Below are 19256 nucleotides of genomic sequence, written 5' to 3' on the forward strand. Positions count from 1 at the left end.
GGGGGGCGGGGGGGATGGGGGGGCGGGCGCCCGTGGCGCTCGGGGCAGCCTTAGGAGAGGGGCGAGGGGACGGCCGTTGGGGCCGGTTCGCCGTAGGCAGGCGGCCGTGGAGGCAGCGCAGCGACCGCTCGTGTTTTCCTGGCGTGGAGGGGTGGGGTGTGGGGAGAGGGGAGGGGGGCGCAAGGGGAGGGGAAGGGCGGTTGGGAGAGGGCCGCCGCCTATCAACTCCATGTCAAAGGATGCTGCTAGGATGTGCTGTTTCCTTTGAATACACATCATGTGAGTTTGTTGTTTTTTTTTTTCTTTTTCGGATATATTTTTATTGACTTCAGAGAGGAAGGGAGAGGGAGACAGAGATGGAAACCTCAACGATGAGGGAGAATCATGGATGGGCTGCCTCCTGCACGCCCCCTACTGGGGACCCAGCCGACAACCGGGGCACCTGCCCCTGACCGGAACCCAACCGGGACCTTGCTCTATCCACTGAGCCACACCAGCCAGGGCCACCTGCGTAGGATGGATTCCTCCACGTGGAATTGCTAAGCCTCTTGGGCTCCGCGCCTGTCACTTTGACAGGGATTACCCGGTCGGGTCGCTCCCTGGGGAAGCTGAACCAATTGGCACGCCCTCCGACAATGCCTGCTGGGGCCTGTTCGCCACAGCCTCCTGCTGACAGGGGCTCCTCACCTCCTCCTTGCCATTGCCAATCTGATAAGTGAAGCTGGTATTCAGTGTGCTTGCAACTTTCCTTAGTATGATGCATAGGGTTTAGCTATTTAAGTCTAAAGTAAAAAAAAAAAATACAGCTAAAACCCAAACAACTCCATCTGCGCTCTGCCCTGTCCAGTCTATTTAGACGGGCGCCAGGTCACACCAACCCCAATCCAGAGGCCGGGCGGGCGTGGCCAGGCAGGAGGTGGGAGGCGAGGACCCCTGGGTTCCCGCCCCCCCCCATCCCGCCCTCACTCCCTGCTGCGGAGCCCCGCCCCGAGTCCGCCCCTGGCCGGCCGGGGCGGAGCTCGCGGGCCAGTGGGAGGTGCAGCGCTGCCTGATTTATTCCGGTCCTGGAGCAGGAGTGAGAGCCCGCGCTCTGTCTGCACGTCCCGATCTTCAGTCCCGCGCCGGGTCCCCCACTTGTGCGCACCATGCCCGGCCCCCGCCTGCTGGCCGCGCTCTGCGGCGCGCTGCTCTGCGCCTCCGGCCTCTTCGCCGGCTCCGGTGAGTGATCGCGCCGCCCTCGCCCCTCCTCTCCGCTCGGAAGTTCGGCGCGGCGCCCTCCCTCCACCTCCACTGTTGACAAACTTGGGCAGGGAGCCTTCGCGGGGCCGAGGGGCGTCCTCCCCCCGGCTGCGCCCCCGCTGGCGGCCGCGCTGCGCTCGGCCTCTCCCGCGGTCTCCGCACCGGGGAGTTTTGATCGGCGAGAGAGGCTGGGGCGCCGGGCGGTGGCTCGGGACACGGGGTGACAGCCCAGCCATCCCCGGGGAGGTGGCTGCAACATAACAAAGGAATCCGCTGTGGAGGGCCTCTCTTTCCCCATCTGTATCGTGAGGCCATTGCACCGTGACCGCCCTGCGCGCGCGCCTTGCCGCTGCAAGTTTCTCGGACTCCGGTCCTGATCAGTCTCCGGCCAACTAACTACCCTCCCGGGCAGCGAACTCCCTCCCAAGCCCTGGCCGCTGGTCCGATCCTTGGAGATTTCCGCCCGCGCGCGCGCGTGGCGTGGCGCGGCGCTCACCAGCGATAAGAGGAGGGAGGGCGGGGAAGTGGGTGGGATGCCAGGGCTCTAGGTGGGGCCCGGGAGAGGATTCCCAGGCTGGGGAAGGCCTCGGAAAAGGGCTGCGGCCGGCCAGGCTGGCTTCCTGTCCGGACTCCTTCCGTGGCCTTGGTGTGCTGTTGTATCTTCCCTGGTCCTCCTCCCCCGCCCAGGAGGCCTCCCTCCACCAGCCGGGCCTCCCGCAGGCGGGTCCTGGGATGCCCTATCCCCTTGGCGGCGGGGCCCCGCAGTCCTCCTCCTCCAGGACCCGGGAAAGGAGGTGGGTGGGCGACCCCTTCAGGCGCCCCCTCCATCACTTCCAGGACTGACTGATGCCAGAGGGTGGGCGGGTCACAGCGGAGGCCTGGCTTTGCCATCCGTGACAGTCTGACCCCTGACCCCGCGCCTGCAGCAAGAAGCCTTTGAGGGCATGCCAGGCTCCCACACACTGGGGAGAGCTGGTGGCTCCCCTCAGTAACCCTTAGAGACCTGGGTCTTGTCCCTTCCCGTTCCTCTCAGTCCCCGCAGCCTGGAGAAATGTACCAAAAGGGCAGGACCCTGAAATCCCAAAGGTGGTTAAGTTAGTCGAGGTGGGGGGTGGGGTGGAGGGGGTGACCTGGCTTTACCTGGGACCGGGAAGTCCCCAGGCTGCTGTGCCCCAGGTGAGTCAGTCTAGGGCCCCCAGGGGAAGGAGGCACCTTGTCCCCATCTTTTCCCTTTTCCCCCCTGGACCACGTGGCCCGGCAGCCACCTGGGAGGGCGAGGAAGCGTAGTTGGACTTTGCTGGGACCGGAGCCCAGGACTCTGGCCATTACCAAGGCCCTGTCTGTGCCCGAGCCGCCAGCCGCCGCCCGCCAGGTCAGGGGAGGGGATTAACCTGCTATTTAAAGCCAGTGACTAATAGCGCGTGGGGAGCCGCCTAAGCTCCAGAGGAGGCCCGTGCAAAGGTGGAGTTCTGAGGGCTCCGTAGCTCATTAACGGTATTCCCTTCCCTGCAGCCCGGGCCCGGCTCGCGGGGATTTTGGGGTTCCAGGAGGAGGGCCCTCCAGCCTGGCATGGCCAGACTTGCGGGGAGGAACAAATGTTTCTCGTGTCTTACCCCGAACAGGTGTGGGGCCCGGGGGAGCCCCCTGGGAACGCTAAGGTCAGAAGCCCCTCCTCCAGGCCTGGCTCACCCCGTTCACCAGGGTAATCGTGCACATCGGCCACCCAGGCAGGCCCCCAGTGGAGGCTGTGATGTCCTCGCCAGCCCTCCTCCCACGTCTGAAGTCCTCGTCCAGTGTGTCTCACATCTGCCTGCCCTCCTCACCCCCTCTGCCTTCCTTTCTCACCTGGAGGCCTGGGGCAGCGACCCCGATGCTCTCCTGGTCCCCTAGATCCCTGATCCTGTCACCTGTCCACTCAGCAGCCAGAGGGATCTTTGTGTCACTCCCAAGTGCCTCCCCAGCCCAGGCGAGGCCAGCCCATCTCGGCAGATAACAGTTCCCTTCTCGGAATTGGAACCAGGGTCCCCATCCCCCCGACCCCAGTGAGGACCTCTGATTTGCTTTTTCCTGGTGGGTCATGGTAGGGAGGCTGAAGGAAGGTGGTGAGCCCTAGGTGTGCAGGTAGAAAAGTCTAAAGTTGTCATTCTTACTGTCCCTTCCAGTCTGGTCCCAGTCCACTTGGTTAGCTGTCTTACTGGTCTCCCAGTGTACCCGGCTCTCTGTGCTTCTACCTTTTTGTTTTTTGTTTTAATAAATAGATTTTTATTGATTTCAGAGAGGAAGGGAGAAGGAGAGAGAGAGAAACATCAATGATGAGAGAGAATCATGGATCGGCTGCCTCCTGTATTGCCCCCTTTGGGGATTGAGCCTGCCACCCGGGCATGTGCCCTGACTGGGAATCGAACCACGACCTCCTGGTTCATAGCTCAGTGCTCAACCACTGAGCCATGCCAGCCGGGCCTGCCTTTCTTTAGCATGTTCTCTCCTCATTCCCCTGCTTGGTGCACCCCTCACCCCGTCTTTTAGAATCGCAGTCTCCCTGGCAGAAACCACTGGAAAGTGGCCCCTTGTGTAGGCTCACGGGGCCTGTCACCCCCATTCACTGGTCCCCGTGACGCCTTGAGGCCCGGGCTACGCCTGATTTCTCTGTCTCGGGGGTCCAGCACTTACGTACATGGTAGTGGGCCCCCCAAGCATTTACTGTGCGAAGGAATTTGTTCCTGAGCTGGAGCTGCCGCTGCAGGTGACTTCTGTGACTCCATCGAGTGCCTGAATGGTGGGACCTGCCTGTCACAGGACGAGCTCCCCTTCTATTGCCTCTGCCCCGAAGGCTTTACGGGGCCCATTTGCAACGAGACTGAGAAAGGTACCTGCAGTGGGCGGCACCTGCCTCCCTCCGCCTCCCCTCGCTCCCAGTCTCAGCCCAGGCTGCTGGGGTGAGCCGGTCTGTGTTGCAGTGGGCAGTGTCCCCCGCACCTGTCGGTTGTCAGCCAGCATTTCCCTGGAACCTGCCCCGCGCCCCCCCCTCCGCTTCAAGCCCCTTGCAAAGCTGGGTGCTTCCTTGATTTGGGCTGATCCACCCACACACGACCCTCCTTGGCCCCAGGCTGGCTCTGGCCCCACCAGGCAGGGTGTGGGGGGGGAGGAAGGGAAGGCCTGGGAGAGGGAGGTGGGCAGTGGGCGGAGCTTAGGCAGAGGGTCCCTTTGGGCTAGGTCCAACGGTTGCTGTCTGTCTCTTTGCTGTCTGCCTCCGCCAACCCCCTGGCCTCCCCCCCCCCCCCCTCCCCCTCTTTCCTGATCACCTGCCCATCTTACCTGCCTCCTCTTACCCAGGTCCCTGTTTCCCAAACCCCTGCCGCAATGATGCCGAATGCCAGGTGCTTGATAAGGAGGCACTCCGTGGCGATGTCTTCCAACAGTATGTCTGTGAGTGCCAGCAAGGCTACACGGGCATCCATTGTGAGAACAGTGAGTATCTGGGGCCTGCCCCGTCGGCGGGGGGGGGGGGGGGGGGGGGGCGGGGGGAGGGGGAGCGGGGGGCGGTGACCCTGAGCCACAGTCCTGGCAGCCAGGCCATGTCTGGTGTCATTAGCCCCTGTGTCAGGGCCTCCTCTGGGTAGATTGAGGGTGGGTCAGAGCCTACGTGAGGCCATAGGATGGGGGCGGGGTTTGGTTGCTCCTCTCCTGGCTTCTTTCCTGGGGCTGCAGGCCAGGCCAGGTGTCCCTGCAGGGGGAGCGAGGGGGGATGGTGGCCCCTGAATCATGCGAGCGCCGTTTCCTGGGTCCCCATGAACCAGATAAAGAGCATCAGGGTTAAGTGTTGGGGGTTTTCTTTCTTTTTTGTTTTGTTTTTGTTTATAGACTTTTATTGATTTCAGAGGGGAAGGGAGAGGGAGAGAGGGATGGAAGCATCAATGATGAGAGAGAATGATTGATTGGTTGCCTCCTGCACACTCCCCGCTGGGGATCGAGCCCGGAACCCGGGCATGGGCCCTTGACCGGAACCCAACCTGGGACCCTTCAGTCTGCAGGCCGATGCTCTAACCACTGAGCAACCCGGCTCAGGCAAGTGTTGGGGTTTTTCTACCAAGAGGGGAAAAGAAACACATTTTTAATCTTTTGGAGCCTGGGGAGGTCAGTCAATGAAGCTTGGGCCTCAGGGTCTGACAGCTCCTGGCCCATGTTTGACCTTCAGCTTCATTATGGAGTTGAGGAGGGCGGGGCCTGGGGAGGCTGGGCTGGCCCTTTACATCAGCGGTTCTCAACCTGTGGGTTCTCGACCCCTTTGGCAGCCGAACGACCCTTTCCCAGGGGTCGCCTAAGACCATCCTGCCTATCAGATATTTACATGACGATTCATCACAGTAGCAACATGACAGTGATGAAGCAGCCACGAAAATAATTTTATGGTGGGGTCACCACGTGAGGAACTGCATTTAAAGGGCCAGAAGGCTGAGAACCACTGCTTTACAGTTAGAGGCCCAGCATAGCCGGGCACATGCAGAAAGCTGGCCTGCTTGCTTACCCGGCAGCCGCAGAATGGGCCTGGGTGGGCCCAGCTGACACCGCCCGCCGTGGCTGTCATGGCCTCCCTCCTGGTCAGGTGTGAAAAGTCCACACCCAGGCCAGGGGTGGGTGCGGGGGTGGGGCGGACTTCTCCAGTCCTTTGTGTCTGTCCCTGGGCATCCTGGGTGGGGGGCAGGAGGTTGTCCTCAGACAGACGAGGGGACACGTCAAGTTTGCTGGGGCCCTGTCGGGGGAGCAGGTTAAATGATGCCCTTCACCTCACAGGCATGGGCCCTGGGCCGAGGCCAATGTGTTTGACATCCTGGGTGCAGGAATGTGTGGGGGGTGTGTGTGTGGGGGGTGAGGGGGGGCTCGCCATGCAGACAGCCCTGGGTGGGGGACAGGTGGGCCCGCTAATTACTGTGCTGGGCGCCGAGGTAACCATGGGTGTGTGCCTGAGTTGGAATTACCCACCTAGCCTCCTGTGCCTTCTGGCCTGGGGTCTGCCCTAGACGGGTGGCACCTGGGCGAGGCAGGAGGCATCTACAGAGGCTGAGCAGCCCCCCAGAGGGACCTTTGTAGCCTCCCCCTTTTTTTTTTTTGTTAATCCTCACCCGAGGCTATTTTTCCATTGATTTTAGAGAGAGTGGAAGAGAGAGGGAAAGACAGAGAGAAACATTGATGTGAGAGAAACACATGGATTGGTTGCCTCTTGCTTGTGCCCTGACCAGGGCCCGGGCCAGGGAGAAACCTGCAACCAAGGTACATGCCCTTGACTGGAATCGAACCCGGGACCTTTTGGTCCGCAGGCCGATGTTCTATCCTTTGAGCCAAACCGGCTAGGGCTGCAGCCCCTTCTTGTTATGTGCTATGTTTCCTGGGAGCCTACAAGGATCCCACAAGCCTCAAGAATGCATGTTTGAGCCCTTAAGGGGGCAGGCACATGGGGTGTGAGGATAGGCTCAGCCACTGGCGGCTCTGACCCTGGAGCCCCACTTTGAACCCCATTCTCCCTGCATGAGCCTGGGGTGCGGCGGTGTAGGGTGGCCTGAACCTGGGTTCCCTGCTGGGAGCCAGGAGATCGGCTCACCCCTTGACCACTTCGCTGGGGTGATGGTGAAGGCGATGGGGCCTCGCCAGGGGCGGTTGGGCAGGTGGCTGGGGCAGGACCAGCAGTTGGAACGGGCAGAGGGTCCGAGAGAAATAAGAACGGCCTTCACGTCCCACCAGAAAACTCGTGCCATATGGGGTTCTAGAAGACTCCACACGCATTTGCTTATGGGTGTGCTTATTGCTTTGTGGACAGCCCACTGCCATCTGAGGTGCCCCTTCTCCCAAAGCCAGGGGAGCCAGGGGCGGGGCTGGGTGCAGTGGTCCTCCTGATAGGACCCTCCAGCTGTCAATCACGGCAGCCTCAGGCATACAGGCCTGGGTGCTGAGCTTGCTTCCTCACCGCGCATCCTTTCCCGTTGTCCCCTATGGTCTCTGCTCTGGGTCCTTGGCGGAGGCCACACCGTCTGCCTTTTTATTCTCTCGTCCTCTGGGTCCCGCCTGCGAGGGTGGCCACCCGACTGCCGTCTCCTTCCCTGCAGGGTGCGCCATGCCGCTGGGCATGGAGACGGGGGCCATCGCCGACCGGCAGATCTCCGCCTCGTCCGTGCACTGGGGCTTCATGGCTTTGCAGCGCTGGGCCCCGGAGCTGGCCCGCCTGCACCGCTCGGGCATCGTCAATGCCTGGACAGCCAGCAACTACGATCGGAAACCCTGGATCCAGGTATGGAAGTGGGGGGGGGGGGCTGAGGGGGGAGGGGGGCATGATGGGAGGAGAAAAGGTGAGATGAGTGTGCCTGCATTTGGTCACCGTGGGAGGGTTCATCAGGGAGTCCAGGTATCAAGGTAGCAGGTTCCTCCAGATCAGTGGTCGGCAAACTGCGGCTCGCGAGCCACATGCGGCTCTTTGGCCCCTGGAGTGTGGCTCTTCCACAAAATACCGACTTCTGCGCATGGGCCACGAAGTTTTGATCGCACTGTCCGTGCGCGCCCGCACGTGGTATTTTTTTAAAAATATATTTTATTGATTTTTTACAGAGAGGAAGGGAGAGGGACAGAGAATTAGAAACATCGATGAGAGAGAAACATCGATCAGCTGCCTCCTGCACACCCCCTACTGGGGATGTGCCTGCAACCAAGGTACATGCCCTTGACCGGAATCAAACCTGGGACCCTTGAGTCCACAGGCCGATGCTCTATCCACTGAGCCAAACCGGTTAGGGCCCGCACGTGGTATTTTGTGGAAGAGCCACACTCAAGGGGCCAAAGAGCCGCATGTGGCTCGCGAGCCGCAGTTTTCCCACCACGGCTCCAGATGAAGTGTCTGTAAGTGGAGAGCAGCCTTGGGGGGCTTGGAGTAGGTGGGCGGGGTGAGGGGGAGCCAGCCTCAGGCTGTGGAGGGGCTGTTTGCACTGGATAAGGTCTCTGGGGGCCTTGTCCATCCTTCTGGGCTTCCCAGAGCACTGGGTCCCCAGACCTGAGAGGGTGGGACGAGAGAGACTCCATCCACCATTTATCCTGCTTGCACTGCCCCTGCTCTGGGTGGGGGGAGAGGGGGAGGTAGAAGGGACGCGGGAGTTTTAAGTGTCCCGTCCTGCCCACCCTGGGTCCAGGTGAACCTGCTACGGCGGATGCAGGTGTCGGGCGTGGTGACGCAGGGCGCCAGCCGCGCAGGCAGAGCCGAGTACGTGAAGGTGTTCAAGGTGGCGTACAGCTTCGACGGGAAAAAGTTCAAGTTCATCCAGGACGACGGGAACTCAGGAGACAAGGTGAGGCCGCCTGGGCCGTAAGGAGGGCTGTGGTCGCAGCCCGGGGTTCCAGCATTGTTCGACGGCCCCCACTGAGGCGAGGGTGGGTAGCCTGGGTGATTGGCCATGAGGGGAGCGGGGTCTTGAAGGGCATCTTTGCTTCCAGAAATTGGGAAACCCAGATTATTCCCATGTTTTGTGGTTACAAGTAAATCGCCTCACTTTATTTATTATCATTATTATTTTTTTTCTTATCCTTTGGATATATACCCAGAAGTGGGATTGATGGAGCGTATGATAGTTCTATTTCTAATTTTTTTTAAATGTTTTTATTTTGGTGTTGTTAATTCTCACTCAAGGATATTTGTCCATTGATATTTTAAAAAATATATATTTTATTGATTTCAGAGAGGAAGGGAGAGGGAGAGAGAAACATTAATGATGAGAGAGAATCATGGATCGGCTGCCTCCTGCACGCCCCACACTGGGGATGGAGCCCGCAACCCAGGCATGTGCCCTGACCGGGACTCGAACCATGACTTCCTGGTTCCACACCTGCTGGGCTCCATTGGTGTTTTTTTTTGAGAGAGAGAGTGGAAGGGAGTGGGAGAGGCAATGAGAGAGAAACATTGATGAGAGAGAGAGAGAGAGACATTGATTGGTTGCCTCTGGGGCCAAGGATTGAGCCTGCAACCTAGGTACGTGCCCTTGACCAGAATGGAATCTGGGACCCTTCAGTCCATAGGCCGGTGCTCTATCCACTGAGCCAAACCAGCCAGGGCAATAGCCCCACTTTATAGATGAGAATAGTGAGACTCAACAGTGACCTGTTGCGGGGGTGGGGGGGGGGTGGAGGAGGAAGGGGTAGGGGAGCTGGGGTGCACTCTGAGCCTTCAGTGCCACCACGTACAGCCGTGCAGCTGGCACGATCAAGGATATCACTAGCAGGCGAGCCCATTCACCACGGGGACATATGTTTGTGTGCTTCTACCTGTGGGAAAACTGTTACAATAAAACGCCTTGAGAAAGGAGTGTCCTTTCCAAACTCGCACAGGCACCGTGGAGATTGATAGGTGGCCCTGTGTGCAAGACAGGGGTTCGTGCCCAGGCACCGGGATGACCAAGGAAGGTGCGACAAGGGGGCGTGGCCAGGGGAAGGGCCAAGTCCCTGCTAAGCCCACCTGCCCGCCCCCTAGGCCCAGGAGGAAAGGGGCAATCCCAGGAAGGGGGCCTGCCCCCATTGACCGTCCCTCTATTCCAGTGGTTCTCAACCTTCTGGCCCTTTGAACAGTTCCCCATGTTGTGACCCAGCCATAAAATTATTTTCGTGGCTACTTCATCACTGTCATGTTGCTACTGTGATGAATCGTCAAGTAAATATCTGCTATGCAGGATGGTCTTAGGCGACCCCTGTGAAAGGGTCGTTCAACCGCCAAAGGGGTCGCGACCCACAGGTTGAGAACCGCTGCTCTACTCGAGTCTCTCTCCTAGATATTTATGGGGAACGTGGACAACAATGGCCTGAAGGTCAACATGTTTGACGTCCCTCAAGAGTTGCAGTACGTGAGGCTGATGCCCGTTGGCTGTCACCGGAGCTGCACCCTGCGCTTTGAGCTCCTTGGCTGCGAGGTGAATGGTGAGTGCTGGCGGCTGGGGTCCACCCCAGGGGCTGGCCTCTCTTCTCAGCCAAGCTGAGCTGGGCAGGGCTGTAGCAAGGCCCAGGGCCCCGGCTCACACAGCAGAGGCACACGAAAGGGGTCACCCGGCCGTCAGCGGCCCTGCCCGGGTATGATCCTCTCTGTGCCAACCCATGGCATTCTGGTGGGGAGAGGACAAAAGAGACGCCACTTCCGTTCTCAAAGTCTTGTCACTTAATTCTGATTTGTCCACTGCTCGATTCCCAGTGCCTAGAACAGTGCCTGGATAAATACTTGATGAAGGAGTGAATGAATGAGGAAAGTGAGGCCCAGATAAATTGTTAGTTTTTTAAAAAAATATATATTCTTATTTATTTCAGAGAGGAAGAGAGAGGGAGAGAGAGTTAGAAACATCCATGATGAGAGAGAATCATGGATCGGCTGCCTCCTGCACGCCCCACACTGGGGATCGAGCCCGCAACCCGGGCATGTGCCCTGACCGGGACTCGAACCGTGGCCTCCTGGTTCATAGGTCGATGCTCAACCACTGAGCCACGCCGGCTGGGCAAATTATTAGTATTTTTAAAAAATATATTCTTATTTATTTCAGAGAGGAAGAGAGAGGGAGAGAGAGTTAAAAATATCAATGATGAGCCGAAACCGGTTTGGCTCAGTGGATAGAGCGTCGGCCTGCGGACTGAAGGGCCCCAGGTTCGATTCCGGTCAAGGGTATGTACCTGGGTTGCGGGCACATCCCCAGTGGGGGATGTGCAGGAAGCGGCTGATCGATGTTTCTCTCTCATCGATGTTTCTGACTCTCTCTCCCTCTCCCTTCCTCTCTGTAAAAAATCAATAAAATATTAAAAAAAAAAATATCAATGATGAGGGAGAATCATGGACTGGCTGCCTCACTGCATGCCCTTGACTGGAATCCAACCAGGACCCTTCAGCCCGCAGGCTGATGCTCTATCCATTGAGCCAAACGGGCTAGGGCCCAGATAAATTATTTATCAGGGGCACACAGCTGGCAGGCATTAAAACTTGGTCTAGATCCCTGGGTTTCTGGCATCTACCCATCGAGTACTTTTACTCTCCACACTTCCTGTCCCTCCCGCCCCGCAAAAAACTCCGGTTTGTCTGCCTTTAAGAGAAACAGGGGCTTCTAGGGTAGCTGGTGCTTCCTGCTGCCATTTCCAGGGACAGTCCCAGACAGAGGAATGGGGACAAGAAAGGGACGGGTTTCCTCTGAGCCAGGAAAAAACCGCGCCATTGGGGGAGGCCAGGGTGCAGGGGGCTGGGCGGCCCAGCTTCCCTGTCTCTGCTCAGCTGTTTTCTCTGAGATCCAGGTAGCGGGTCCCGCTTTTTTGCAGCCACAGTGCCACCTGCTGGCCACTGGCGGAACTGCAGGACTTATAAGGCCGATTGCCTTTCTCGTGTTACCCCAAGACCCACCCTTTGCGCCCCCTTTCCCCTCCGTGGCACTTCTTCCTGCGACCCCCATTTCAGATACCACCCAGTACCATTCAGAGCTGACGTCTGTGTGCCTGGCTGGGTTTAGGTTTTTTTTAAAAATATATTTTATTGATTTTTTACAAAGAGGAAGGGAGAGGGATAGAGAGTTAGAAACATCGATGAGAGAGAAACATCGATCAGGTGCCTCCTGCACACCCCCCACTGGGGATGTGCCCGCAACCAAGGTACATGCCCTTGACCGGAATCGAACCCGGGACCCTTGAGTCCGCAGGCCGACGCTCTATCCACTGAGCCAAACCGGCCAGGGCTAGTTTCTTTGTTGTTGTTTTTTAAAGTGTGAACTTAAGTCTGTGTTCCCAGGGCCACTACCTTTTGAGCCTAAGTGTGTAAGTGGGGAGTTAACGAATTGCCTTCTGGGTGCAAAAGGTGAAGGGATTAAGTTAAAAACAAAACTAAACAAAACACTCCTCGACACCGACAACAGAATGGTGATTACCGGCGTGAGAGGGGGGTGGGCAGAGGGAGAGGAGGGTGAAGCGGGGATAGATGGTGATGGGAGGAGACTGGGCTGTGGTTGGTGAACATACAACACGGTATGCAGATGCTGTATTACAGGATCGTACACTTGCAACCTAATTTTATTAACCAGCGTCACCCCAACACATTCAATACAAATTAAAAGAGAAAAAGACGTTGCCTTCTGCCCAAAGGAAATGCTGGCCGTCGGTAAAGGGCAGAGGCAGTTTCTGGGGGTCCCGACTCTGGGTCCCATCCTTGGAGTCCCTTCCTACTCGCTGTTCTAGTCTGAAGCCTTAGGCCAGCGGTTCCCCGTGTGGGGCACACGCCCACAGGGGGGCAATCTGATTTTTAAGGGGGGGCAATTCCAGAATGAGTTTTTTTTTAAAATATATTTTTATTGATTTCAGAGAGGAAGGGAGAGGGGTAGAGAGATAGAAATATCAATGATGAGAAAGAGTCATTGATTGGCTGCCTCCTGCACGCCCCCCCCGCCCCTCCCATGGGGGATCGAGCCCACAACCCAGGCACGTGCCCTTGGCCGGAATCGAACCTGGGACCCTTCAGTCCGCAGGCCGACGCTTTATCCACTGAGCCAAACCAGCCAGGGCCGAGAATGAGTTATTAACAGTGAATGTTTTGCATTTCCTCTGGTTCTAGGGGCCTCATAGACAGTCTATAAATAGACATGGTGGCATATTTATGGATTTCAGTTCTCTATTCTATGTTTCGAAACTGTATTTGCTGTTTTTTCCTATCACTTCCTATTACTATTTTTTTAAACAATTTCTTAGTGATTTCTTCCTCCGTCCTTCCACTGTCCTTTCGTTCTTTTATTTTTCTCTGTCATGGGTGCCATGTTCTTTGGAAGCTTGTTTAGACCAAGTTCATGGCCTTTGAGGCTTCCTCCACGTGACTAGGAGCTCACTTTTTGAATAATAAGAATTACAGGTCGGGGGGGGGGGCATAGGATGTCAGAGATGGTGGGGCGTGGCCACAGAGAGGTTGGGAAGCACTGCCTTAGCGGTTACAGTTGCCTGTACGGTCCTGTCCCAGCCGGCTCCCTTCCAGGCCGAGATAGGCTGAGCCTGGCCAGCCAAACAAACGAGGATGCCCTGTCTCCTTCCCTGAGGGCTGGGCCGTCTCCTTGCCCTGCTAGGCATTCCAGTCGGCTGGCTCTCCAAGCCCACTGCCCCCCCTCTCCCCTCCCAGTTACCCCAAGGGAGACCAGCTGTGGACTGGAGATTCCGCCAGATGTGAGACACACCCATCCCTCCCCTGGGAGTCTTCAGCTATTCTGAAGGGCACCTGAAGGTGCACGCGACTAGTGGAAAACAGCCCGGCACATGCCTGAGTGTTTGGGGCAGGCCTGAATGAAACCCAGGCCCCCTCTCGAGGCCCGCCCTCACAGGCCTGTCTGACAGTATGCCAGCTGTCGGGCGTGGAATCTTCTAGGCCAGTGATGGCGAACCTTTTGAGCTCGGCGTGTCAGCATGTTGAAAAACCCTCACTTAACTCTGGTGCCGTGTCACATAGAGAAATTTTTTGATCTTTGCAACCCTAGTAAAACAAAGACTTCTATTTTTGATATTGATTTTATATATTTAAATGCCATTTAACAAAGAAAAATCCACCAAAAAAATGAGTTCGCGTGTCACCTCTGACACGCGTGTCATAGGTTTTCGCCATCACTGTTCTAGACGCCGACAGAGGGTCTGCTGGGCAAGGATCAAGGTTGGTCCCTGAGCCCCAGGAGTTCTGATTCTTTGACTTTCTCCGGCTGGAAGTCCTGTTCACGGCTCTGGGTGGGCGTGTGGATGGTGGAGACGATGTCACAGCGTGGCGTGGCAATCAGGAGTTTGAGTGTGGGGCTTGGTGCACAGTGTTTGTCTCTCGGCCTCAGTTTTCTCGCCTGTCAAATGGGGTGGCTAATATCTTCAGGTTTCTGTGTGGGAGATGAATTGACCGAAGTGAGCACTGAATCAGTGAGATGGTTGTTACTTGTGTCCTGGATGATCATCCCAGGACTCAGCAGTACTGTAGGAGTGATATAGGAAGTGCCGAGAGTCCAGAGGAGGGACAAGTCCTGCCCAAGTGAGGTGATCAGGGCAGGCTTCTTGGAGGAGGTGTCTCACAGGCAGGCCTTGAAGGAGGGTGGGAAGTGGTGGGTCGATCAGGGCCTGCCCTGGTGCAGAGAAGGAAGAGTAGCAGGTGATCGGTGAAGGGCAAGTCGGGTAGGGGTGGGAGCTGAGGGCAGGTGGCTGAGGGAGGAGTGGGTGGGCGGGCAGTGAGAACGAAGGATGGTTAATTTAATTTTTAAAAATATTTTTATTGATTTCCGAGAGGAAGGGAGAGGGAGAGAGATAGAAACATCAATGATGAGAGAGAATCATTGATCGGCTGCCTCCCGCACGCTCTATGCTGGGGACTGAGCCCGCACCCCAGCCAGACGCACCGATTGGGAATTGAACCCTGACCTCCCAGTTCACAGGTCGATGCTCAACCACTGAGCCACACGGGCTGGGCAGGACTGTTGATTCTAAAAGGCAGAAGGAGCTGCTGTCCCAGAGGATGCCAGGGGCTGGTGGGATCCACACACTTCTCCCCACTTCATTGCCTGGTGCTCACACCCCTGGGAGCTGGGGGACCCTAGATCTACCAGCCCCCCCTTGTTAGCAGGATGTGATGAACCCCTGGGCATGAAGGACAGAACCATCCCTGACAAGCAGATCACGGCCTCCAGCATCTACAGGACCTGGGGCCTGAGTTCCTTCAGCTGGTACCCCCACTACGCGCGGCTGGACCAGCAGGGCAAGTTCAACGCCTGGACCGCGGAGAAAAACTCTGCCTCTGAGTGGCTGCAGGTGGGCCCGGCTCCGGGGGCGGGATGGGGGGGAAGGGGGGAGCGGGGGGGCTGCCAGGTCTCTGACTTCCTCGCGGCCCAGGCTTCCGCTCCCCAAGAGGGAATTTCTGAAAAGTCTTGTTTGTTTGCTGTTTTCTCCTGCCATGTACCCCACCTCCCTCCTGATTCTGTGAGATCGGGGGGGGGGGGGGGGGGGGGGCGGAGGGAGAGCAGGGGAGCTCACTGCTGCTTCAACGGAGGCCTGCAGCCCTGGGGTAGTAAGGGTGTGTGTGTGTATACCTGTGCGTGGGTGTATATCTGTGTGTGTGTATCTGTGTGTGTGTGAGTATCTGTGTGTATGTCTGTGTCTGTATATCTGTGTGTGTCTGTGTGTATATCTGTGTGTGTGTCTGTATCTGTGTGTGTGTGTGTATCTGTGTGTATGTCTGTGTCTGTATATCTGTGTGTGTCTGTGTGTATATCTGTGTGTGTGTATCTGTGTGTGTGTGTGTATCTGTGTGTATGTCTGTGTCTGTATATCTGTGTGTGTCTGTGTGTATATCTGTGTGTGTGTCTGTGTGTATATCTCTGTGTGTGTATCTATGTGTGTGTGTGTATATCTCTCTGTGTGTGTATCTATGTGTGTGTGTGTATCTCTGTGTGTCTGTATATCTGTGTGTGTATCTATGTGTGTGTGTCTGTATAACTCTGTGTGTGTGTGTCTGTGTATATCTCTGTGTGTCTGTATATCTGTGTGTGTATCTATGTGTGTGTATCTGTGTGTGTGTGTGTGTCTGTGTATAACTCTGTGTGTGTGTGTCTATGTATCTCTCTGTGTGTCTGTGTATATCTGTGTGTATATATGTGTGCGTGTCTGTATATCTGTGTGTGTGTCTGTGTACATCTCTGTGTGTCTGTATATCTGTGTGTATGTCTGTATATCTGTGTGTGTCTCTATCTCTGTGTGTGTATCTGTGTGTGTGTGTGTATCTGTGTGTGTGTGTGTGTGTCTATGTATCTCTCTGTGTGTCTGTGTATATCTGTGTGTATATATGTGTGCGTGTCTGTATATATCTGTGTGTGTGTCTGTGCATATCTGTGTGTGTGTATATCTGTGTGTGTGTCTGTGTATCTGTATAAGTGTGTGTATGTGTACGTGTCTGTATACCTGTGTGTCTTTCTATCTGTATGTGTGTCTGTGTCTGTGTATGTGGAGGGTGTGTGTGTGTGTCTGTGCATATCTGTATATCTGACCGTGTGTGTCTGCCTGTCTGTATGTCTGCCTGTCTGTGTGTCTGCCTATTTGTATGTGTGTCTGTGTGTGTGTGTGTGTGTGTCTGTGTATGTGTGTGGGGGTGGGGTGGGGGTGTGTTGGTAGGGGGAGAGCCACCTCCACTGGCTGCCCCAGGGAAACCAGGCTGAGCCCATGGACGGCAGGGCAGGGTGGAGGAGGCGCCCCAAGACAGGCACCTTGGGGCTTCCCTGCCTGAGCACAGAGCACTGCTCTCTGACACGCTGTCTGAGAACAGATCACAGGGTAGCCCCCCGGGTTTCAATGAAACTGGGAACCACGAGAATCGCGAACACCAGAGCATCGCTCATGTCACAGATGCGGAAGCGGGGTCCTCGCAGTGTCAGGAATTGCCTGGGGCTCCCCTGCTGGCTGGCAGTGGGTGGAGTTTGCACCCTGGGGCCTGGGGCTGCCTGTGTGGGAGCAGGTGGCCGCTCCCCAGGCTGGTCAGGGCCGGGATCAGGCCTGCCTCTGGGCCCCAAGGAGCACATTAGCCCGTGGAGCCGGGTTCTGTGAGGCGCTGCCTGCCTTTGGGCTCCTCAGGACCCAGGTCAGGCTGTGGTCAGCCCCGCCGGGGCCCCCGGGAGCACTTTATGCTGAGGGGTTGGCCAGGGCCCCGACTCTGAAATGTGAGCTCCGTTGCAGTGAATTGCCTCATTGACAAAGTTGGTGGTACTTACTTTTTATTTTTTATATTTTTATTGATTTCCGAAAGGAATGGAGAGAGAGAGAGATAGAAACCTCAATGATGAGAGAGAATCATGGATCGGCTTCCTTCTGCACATCCCACACTGGGAATCGAGCCCGCAACCCGGGCATGTGCCCTGACTGGGAATCGAACCGTGACCTCCCGGTTCCTAGGTCGACGCTCAACCACTGAGCCACACCGGCCGGGCATATTTATGCCCATTTTACAGATGAGGAAACTGAGGCTGTGAGGCCAACATCCTCCCTGACAAGCGGCTTTCCCCAAACTGCACTTCCTGTCTCAGCGTGTCTGCCTTTTCCCACTTTACCGGAAGGGGTGCAAGCGAAGACAATGTGGTTGAAGACATAGTGGTTGATTTTATTTTCTGGGTTTTTTTGTTTGTTTGTTTGTTTTTTCCCCTGTAGATCGACTTGGGCTCTCAGAAACAGGTGACCGGCATCATCACGCAGGGGGCCCGAGACTTCGGCACCATCCAGTACGTGGCGGCTTACAAGGTGGCCCACAGTAACGATGGCCTGAAATGGACCGAGTATAAGGACCCGGGGGCCGAGGGCAGCAAGGTGAGTGTCAGCCGCCTGCCCCTCGCCACTCCACGGTGCGGTGCCCTGCGCGTTGGGCCTCTCAGGGGAAGGGGGCAGCCCTAGAGGGCCTCTGAGGGGAGGGGGGCAGCCCTGGAGGGCCTCTGAGGGGAGGGGGGCCAGCCCGGTGGCCTTCCTGACACCTTCTCTGTCTCTAGATCTTCCCAGGCAACTTTGACAATAATTCCCACAAGAGGAACATGTTTGAGACGCCCTTCATGGCTCGTTTTGTGCGCGTCCTGCCCGTGGCCTGGCACAACCGCATCACCCTCCGGGTGGAGCTGCTGGGATGCTCGTAGGTCTAGCTGATGGGACCGGATGGCCTGTTCTCCTGACCTTCTGTGGTCCTGCTGCCTCCTCCACCCACCGCCCGCCTGATTGTAGTGCCGTGGGGGGCGGGGAGGGGGGGTGAAGATGTCGGTCACCTCTCCCTCCCTCTGTCCTCCTCACACCTCACCTCCCACACGCCCGCCCCACCTCCCACCTGCCCCTGGCGCCCAACCCTCATGCCAGGTGAGCCGCAGGCAATTCCTGGCCCTGCCAGACTCCCTCTTCTACACTTGATCTTGCCAAAAGGCCGAGAGCCAACCCATCCCATGTTCTTAGGCGCTGTGGGAGTTGAGTAGGTCTGGGATTCCAGCCTCTGTTGCCAATAGCCCACCTCCCACCCCCCACATTCCCATGGCCCTGGAGGAAGGGCCCCGAGGCGCCAGGCTGGAGTAACAGACGCCTGCCGCTCAGCCTGGAGCCATGATGCAGCCATTCCCGATGCCGCCACCCAGAACCTCTGACACTCCCACAACCTCCCTGGAGACCCCTCTTGACCCTTGAGCTGCAGCCTAGAAAGACAGCAGGGGATGGGGTGGGTCCATGGACAGACGGGGAGGAGGTGGGCGGGCCTGGGCGGCCCCCCGAATGCACAGGCAACTTCCAAAATATATTTATGTCACTGCCTGGAGCTCTTGCTGCGTGGTTCTTCGTCCTCGTGCCGGTCCCCACCCTCAGCCTCAGTTTCCCCAGAGCCTCAGCGTGCTCCTCACCTGCCCGACTCCACGCTGCTTCCCAGCCGGAGGAAGGAGGAGGCTGCTGGGGGCCCACAGGGGGCCAGGACGCTGCCAAGTGGGCGCAGGGCCTCCTGGCTGAGCGCACTGGTTTCTGGGAGGTGCTGGCGCATCGGCTCCCTGGGCAGGGGCCATCAGGAAGTGGCCAGTGGGGGCAGCGCAGGCCAGCGCCTGGTGATCTGGGAAAGGGGCCGGCCACAGAGGAGGGAGGGACCGGGCTGGATGGAAACGGGGGCGGATGAAACCACCCTAGTTTTGGAGGCCTCGGGGCACAGGAGGAATTTTCCAGCACAAAATTGGGGAGCCAGGCTGCCATCCACAGAGGAGGCGCCTCGCCCCTGGGCGGCAGGTCTGGCCACATGGCTGCCAGAGGGAGGGTGTGGCTGTGCTGGGGCCTCACCAGGGAAATTCATCTGGAAGTGGCTCCTTAGAACTGGCCTCGTGAGGACTCGTTGGCTGGGCAGGGACAGAATAAGGGGCACAGGCCGAGGGCTCTAGATGAATGGGGGTTGTGGGGCTCCCCTCTTCTGGGGGTCCCCTGGCCCACCCACTCCTTCCTGTGTCACTCTCGGATTGGGTTTGGGGCCATTGATTTCAGAGAAGAGG

General features: G+C 57.5%; 1 protein-coding gene across 6 annotated transcripts; it reads left to right on the top strand.

Moving 5' to 3' along the window:
* The first annotated feature begins 1033 nt into the window (after positions 1-1033).
* On the top strand, positions 1034-18547 carry MFGE8 (milk fat globule EGF and factor V/VIII domain containing). 6 transcript variants are annotated; one of them, XM_036355697.1, is made up of 9 exons: positions 1034-1218; positions 3983-4105; positions 4573-4707; positions 7290-7519; positions 8409-8564; positions 10035-10179; positions 14846-15033; positions 17416-17571; positions 17748-18547. In XM_036355697.1, the coding sequence occupies exons 1-9, from the start codon at positions 1146-1148 to the stop codon at positions 17886-17888; spliced, it is 1347 nt and encodes a 448-aa protein (XP_036211590.1). In that variant the 5' UTR covers positions 1034-1145; the 3' UTR covers positions 17889-18547. The 6 variants fall into 6 exon arrangements, with proteins under 6 accessions (XP_036211590.1, XP_036211591.1, XP_036211595.1 ...); XM_036355698.1 differs by having other exon boundaries at positions 14849-15033; XM_036355701.1 differs by having other exon boundaries at positions 1036-1218; positions 7338-7519; positions 14849-15033.
* Positions 18548-19256: the final 709 nt, after the last annotated feature.

This window comes from Myotis myotis, unplaced genomic scaffold, assembly GCF_014108235.1.
Source record: "Myotis myotis isolate mMyoMyo1 unplaced genomic scaffold, mMyoMyo1.p scaffold_m19_p_23, whole genome shotgun sequence".
Taxonomy (NCBI): Eukaryota; Metazoa; Chordata; class Mammalia; order Chiroptera; family Vespertilionidae; genus Myotis; species Myotis myotis.

What these genes read in the sequence shown, in the direction of transcription:
- MFGE8 (XM_036355697.1), top strand. Translation starts at nt 1,146, where the DNA reads ATGCCCGGCCCCCGCCTGCTGGCCGCGCTCTGCGGCGCGCTGCTCTGC. An exon ending in GGGCATCCATTGTGAGAACA is followed by an intron (nt 4,708 to 7,289) that starts GTGAGTATCTGG and finishes CTCGTCCTCTGG; the next exon opens with GTCCCGCCTGCGAGGGTGGC. An exon ending in CGGGGGCCGAGGGCAGCAAG is followed by an intron (nt 17,572 to 17,747) that starts GTGAGTGTCAGC and finishes CTCTGTCTCTAG; the next exon opens with ATCTTCCCAGGCAACTTTGA.